Source organism: Arachis ipaensis, chromosome B8 (assembly GCF_059453495.1).
Source record: "Arachis ipaensis isolate K30076 ecotype BB chromosome B8, ASM5945349v1, whole genome shotgun sequence".
NCBI lineage: Eukaryota > Viridiplantae > Streptophyta > Magnoliopsida > Fabales > Fabaceae > Arachis > Arachis ipaensis.
In genome coordinates, this window is record NC_142443.1 from 64,848,891 (window position 1) to 64,855,102 (window position 6,212).

Below are 6,212 nucleotides of genomic sequence, written 5' to 3' on the forward strand. Positions count from 1 at the left end.
TTCTTTCTACACCATAGAACTCACCTTTAGCTTATAGATGGTCCCTAATCCAACATTCTAACCCATTTAATTTCATGGTGAGTGGAGAACATCTCAGCATACTTCGACGACGGGGTATCATTAAACAACGACTTATGAATCTTCGCATTTCAAAAGGATGAACCAAGCAAACTATACCTCAATGATCCTAATCCATCGGGCAGATTACCGTAAGTATTCAGTAATAAAGTTTCACTATTTAGTGCGATATAACGAGTACCATATGCCATCCTCAAATTTCTGAAATATCAGTGACATAGCATTCCACTGAAATTCTAATAGGATTCAACTAAGTTTAGATTTTCACTCATTCGATACAAGAAATCCCCATCTCCGAAACTCATCATTTTGGATCAAAATGACAAAGCTAAGGGTTCCCGAATGAAAACTAATGGAACAGCAAATCTCCAAAAACATTTTCAAGTGCTAATAAGAAAGCATCTGTTGGAGAGTAGACAGTCATAGAAACATATCCCCCAAAGACATTGCCGGTAGAGTAACTTCCATAATATTAAGTCTTGACAAATACATGAACAAAAACAGACAACAGATGTACACGAATTATATCTAGGGTTTGCGAGGTGGGGGTGGTGAACTGCTGCTGCTGCTGTTGCTACTGCCTCTTCCTCTCAAAGGCCTACAAATTATAAAAAAACAAAATGATAGTAATGTCGTATAGAGATCTAAAAATGAAGTCAAAATGGGATGTAACCTGCTAAACTTAGAAGATGCATAAATTGACCATTATTATCATTATCATCAAGGCAGAAACTATTGGGGACTCAAATACGATATGGAAACATCGCCAAAATATCTGTGGTGCCCAATATCCATTGCACAAAAGATATAAAAATGGTCAATGAACACTGATAAGATAACCAATTATATTTCTGCACCCACTCAATATTGCAACCTTGTGGCATGTGTGAACCAGAGAAGCAGGGTAGCAAATTTAAAGGCTTATATAAAGTAAGAACAAATACTTCACTTTGCTAAATTGAACAGAAAATCTACCACATAATTTATCAGCCAAAAAAAGTTGGGTTATGCTACATGTATACCAAAATTAGCCACCAAAGTTAGCCACCAGTATAAAATACATGTTGGAATACAAATACACATTGAAAATAAATTAAACTACAGATGTATTTATACAAAAATACATTGGTGGCTGATTTTAGTAGCTGATTTTGGTGTACAAATAGCATTTTCCAAAAGAGTTTATACTATTTGAGTTTTAGACCATATAAATATATTATCAAAATTGAAGATGAGGGGTGAATGCCAGGAATAGAAAAAACTTTAAAAGTTACCGACAGAAAGATAAATAAATAAATGGACTTCTGGAAAAAGTCAAACATAGGTGGGGGGGGGGGGGATTTTGGCATACTGTACATTACCTTCTTGGGCTGCGACTGCGACTCTTCGATCTCCGGGATACCTATTTAGGTTATGAAGGATTTAGCCATATACAATACAAGAAAAATAAATAAATAACATCATCCAAATTAAAAAATAGGAACAGACCTTGCGTGGACTTGGCGAGTCAGAGTAGGATGAAGACCTCCCACGTCTTACAGGTGGTCGACCTCTGTTGAAAAGTAAATTTTTAAGGATTTGACATTTTTAAAGTGGTAGCCTTCATACATTCAAAAGCTCATTGGTACCCAGGCCTTTCTTAAGGCTTCTATCCAAATATTATAATGCAATAAAAACACTAAAGGAACTGCATAACAGGCCATAACATGGGTAGAAAAAGAGTAATGACTCATTCCAGTGAACCAAGATATGCTGTAAAATTACCTTCGAGGTGAGAATGATCTTGAGCGTGAGCGTCTACGTATTGGAGAGCGACTGCGCCTACGACTTATTGGAGACCTTCTAGGAGGACTACGAGCTCGTCTAGGCGGTGAACTGGATGAAAATGTTTATTTGTTCAATTGGTGAGAGACAGCATGCATGATTAAATGCAAGCGTAATCAAGATAAAGTAATGACAAAAGGTTACCGGCGCCTTAGAGGAGGAGGGGAACGTCTACGACCTGGACTTCCCCGCAACCTTCTTGGAGAGGCCCTGCAAATATGCTAATTATGAGTATACCTGACAAAGGAAACTGTAAATCAAAACAGTTACAGTTACACATGAACCTTGCAGGGGATCTAAGACGCCTTGGTGGAGATGGAGAACGGCCTCTCCCAGGGGATATAGGCCTCCTCCTAGGAGGTGTGTCTCCACGACGATGAGGAGAGTCTAATCGACGGCGAATTGGAGAATCTGCACGACGGCGAATTGGAGAATCTGGTCGTCTTGGAGATCCAACTCTTCGAGGCACAGGAGATCTCCTTCGTGGCGAGGGAGGAGGTTTTCTCCGAGGAGCTGGTGTCATTAATTTACAGTTACTATTTGTCCAGACCCAAAAACCAAAAACAAAAAGAACAAAAAGCAGAAGACTATGCCAAAACATCAGGTATATACATTCTCTTGGCCGCTTTGGCCCGTCCTTTTCAACATCTGCACTAGCATTATCAGTCCTAGGGCCATCTCTCTTCAGAGCAACAGCAGAAGCTTTTGGTGGTGAAGAAACTTTCTGTCTAGGAGGTAGTGTAAATCTTGCCTTAACAACATTCCCATCTATTTGGGCCTGCATTATAAAAATCAAATCTATCAACTTCCAATGCAAACATCATCCAGAAGGGTTGATTATAGAAGCTAATCCTACTCAGTCAAGAGACACATACACCATCCATGTACAATAAAGCTTTTTCAGCATCTGCTCTTGTCTTAAACTGCACATATCCATATCCTTTTGGAAGATTAACCTGGAAATGAGACGAGAGTGAAATTAATTGTAATAATAATCCCCTAAGCCTGTCATAACAATGTAAAATCAAACTTACAGTTCGGTCCATTGCCAACTCCACACTTACAACCTCGCCAAAGTTACCTGAAAAGGTAATGCATGATGGTTAGATCACTAGAATGTTTCATAAAATTTCAATTATTCAAATAATAAATAGCAGCAAACATGTTACATTTACCAGTTCATAAGTGTTGTGAAGTAACAGTTTAGCCATAAATAGGAAACAGAACAAATAGTGCTATTTTAGGTTTAATTCTTGATGCTCATTGCACCAAGAAAAGATATTTCTTACATTGTCATTGCATCAATGCCAATTACATGCAAATTACAACTAAGAACTTCATCAAACAATTTGACAACCATGAGGGTTTTAACATAGCACCTATGCTATTGCAATCACAATGTTAAAGAAACTAGAAGTTGGAAAGAATTGAACATACGGAAAATTTCTTTCAAATGGTCTTCATTGACATTCCTGCTGAGCTTTTCTACATGAAGAACAAGTGATTCACGTACAGGAGAAGGTTTCCTGAGATCAGCATAAAAAGCAAACACGCAAGCAAAACGAATATGAAACATGAAAAGATACGGAAAAAAAGGCCTGTGAAATGATGAGTTCTCTACTCGAAAAGAGGACGCTGAGTTGGATTTTAAAATTACGATGTTACCATCAAAATAAAAATGAAAACATAAACACATTATTAAGGATCTAATCATATGTGATCCAAATCCATTAAAAGAAATTCGAAAACTAGAACAAGCAACCTGCACTAAAAGTTATTTTGAAAAAGTTAATTCATAATCTAAATCAATAATAAGAACTCTAAGTACTCACTAGAAATCTTTCACACATGACTTTGTTAAAGACTCAATAAACTGTCAATACCTAACACCACAAAACTGTCTCACTACAGTGTTCTACTACTGTACTAGTTATATCTTTCTGAAATCCATGATATACCACATCATATGCCTATGAGATACAACATATATAAAAATGCACTAGATTGAAAGAGAACATGATGACATATTCATATTAATCAAAACAAAATATTTATATCACAAAGGAAGTAGGACCAATAACAAAAACCAAGTCTTCTATCACTAGGTTGATCAAAACAAACAGTAGAATCATATAAAGCAGTATACTTGGAAAAAGGAAGAAGAAGATTTACCTTGGAGGAGGAGAAGCTCTTCTAGACTGAGGGGGAGGAGATCGACCTCGCCTGGCTGCTTCAGGGGAGCTACAAGCAAAAAAGATTAAAAACAAATGGAACTCTGTCTAGTTCACAAGTAAAGCGGCAATATTGTTGGCTATGAATTGAAGGAAAATGGCAATGAATGAAAGGGAAATACAAGGTAGAAACAATGAAATAGGAGAACACAGAAGTGAAACTAATAACGGGTTAACTGCATTCAATGTTTCAATTATTGTATGTCATCAGGGAATTTGCGTATCAGCTTCTTTCACAATCAAGGCACAAACTCATGAAACAGAGACAGAAAGGATAATCTAAAAGATTATCAAGCCAATCCTCCGTAGAATCACCACTAAATGTAAAACCTATCCCCGCAATAAAAATTACATCAAGACGCATGTTGAGAAGAGAATTTTGGCAACTCAATAAGAATCCACCAGACCCTTTTGTTAACTTAAGGCACAGAGATAAACCACTTGACCTGAGGCACTAGTTTTTGTCTGTTTGATATCAAAGCATCGGTCCCTTTTTGTACGTTTGGGAATGTAAGCCATAAGGGGCACCGCAACAAAATTAAAAATTAAAAAAAAATGTCAAGAAACCTCCAAAACATTACACCATTATAGTAAAGAATGTGTAGCTTTTTAAACAACAGTATTTCAAAGGGGAAAAAATGTTCTTTGCAAATAACTTTCAATTTCAATCCTCAATTTTCACCTTCATTTTATAAAACATTAGCAACTAACCCAAAACCTTAGTCAATTCCCACATTTTCAGCATCCAGCTCCCAGAAGTTTTATTTGGAGGGAAAAAAACCAACATCCAACACAGACACACAAATAACAAGAAAAGAGAAGTCCAACTGAAGCTCCATTTTTTCCTCCCTCTCTCTTCAACTAGAACTACGAAGTTACAGATGTCGCATAAACCGATGAAAAAACGGGGAAATTGTGAAATCGGTAAGCGTACCTTCTTCGGCGCTGAGGGGGAGGGCTTCGGCTTCGGCTTCGGGAGGAGCGAGACGGGGAGGAGGAGGAGGAAGAGAAGGATCTGGAGCGAGAAGGAGAACGGGATCGAGAGAGGGAGCGAGAGCGGGAGGAAGAGCGAGAATCTGAAGGGGAAGAGGAACGGGAGCGGGAGGAGGAGCCGGAGCCCGAGGGCGGAGAGCGATGGCCTCGCCCCGGTTTCGCCATTGCTAGGGCACACAGAAGAAGAAGCGGGAGAGAGAGAAATGGAGAGAAGACGGAACGCTGGATAAACCCTAGCTCGTCGTCGGGCTAGCACGATAGTAGTGACTCAATTTAACCGTGTGATTATTTGAGTGGAAAAAGTGAGAAACGAATCAAGGATAAGGGCTAATTGGATATCAGCTATTACCCGAATTCCCGCTTTACTTATCGGGTCCCAACCGGGTATGTCCAAATTTAGAAAGCCTGTCCATTTTAATCATTAAAATGGAACTTCTTCCAAGTTCATTTAAATAGGATCTAACACCAACAAAAATCACTCTCATTAAAAGAGTTTAATTATAGGCACATCTTTTTTTTTTCCCACGCTCATTTACGTATAGAACTTCTTCCTCTTCTTCTCACACTCGTTTACGTACAGAGCGTCTTTTTTTTCTTTTTCGCCTACTTCTTCCTCTTCTTCTCACGCTCATTTACGCACAGAGCGTCTTCTTTTTCTTCTTCGCCTTTTTCTTGACGTTTCTCCTCCTCCTCATTCTTTTTTACGTTCTTTTCTCATTTTTTATTGTTGCTGCTGTATTTTTTTCTTTCTTTTCCTCCTTTTCTCCCTAGTGAAGAAGCAGTAAAAGATGAGGAAGAGTTTTGAATTGTGCATAACAGAAATGAACCAAAATTAAATTCAAAATAAACCGAAATTGTATTCAGAATGAACCGAAATTATATTCAAAATGAACTGAAAATTAAATTAATAATGAAAACTCGTTTCAAAATAAGCACAGACTAAACGCACCTTATTTAAATCCAGAATGAATCGAAATTACTTAATGATTACGACACACAAACTTAATTCGAAAATAAACACAAACAAAATTGAATCATGAACAAAAACACATCCAAATCCATCAAGTAATTTTGCAGCATTATGTG

The 6,212-nt window shown here is 37.8% G+C and overlaps 1 protein-coding gene across 1 annotated transcript; it reads right to left on the reverse strand.

The window, feature by feature from the left end:
- Positions 1 to 276: 276 nt before the first annotated feature.
- SR45 (arginine/serine-rich 45) lies at positions 277 to 5,494 on the reverse strand. The gene is made up of 12 exons (XM_088496130.1): positions 5,068 to 5,494; positions 4,075 to 4,143; positions 3,340 to 3,428; positions 2,937 to 2,983; positions 2,778 to 2,858; positions 2,515 to 2,680; positions 2,187 to 2,415; positions 2,047 to 2,112; positions 1,843 to 1,953; positions 1,567 to 1,630; positions 1,440 to 1,480; positions 277 to 676 (listed from the first exon to the last, which is right to left on the reverse strand). The coding sequence occupies exons 1-12, from the start codon at positions 5,289 to 5,291 to the stop codon at positions 607 to 609; spliced, it is 1,257 nt and encodes a 418-aa protein (XP_088352256.1). The 5' UTR covers positions 5,292 to 5,494; the 3' UTR covers positions 277 to 606.
- Positions 5,495 to 6,212: the final 718 nt, after the last annotated feature.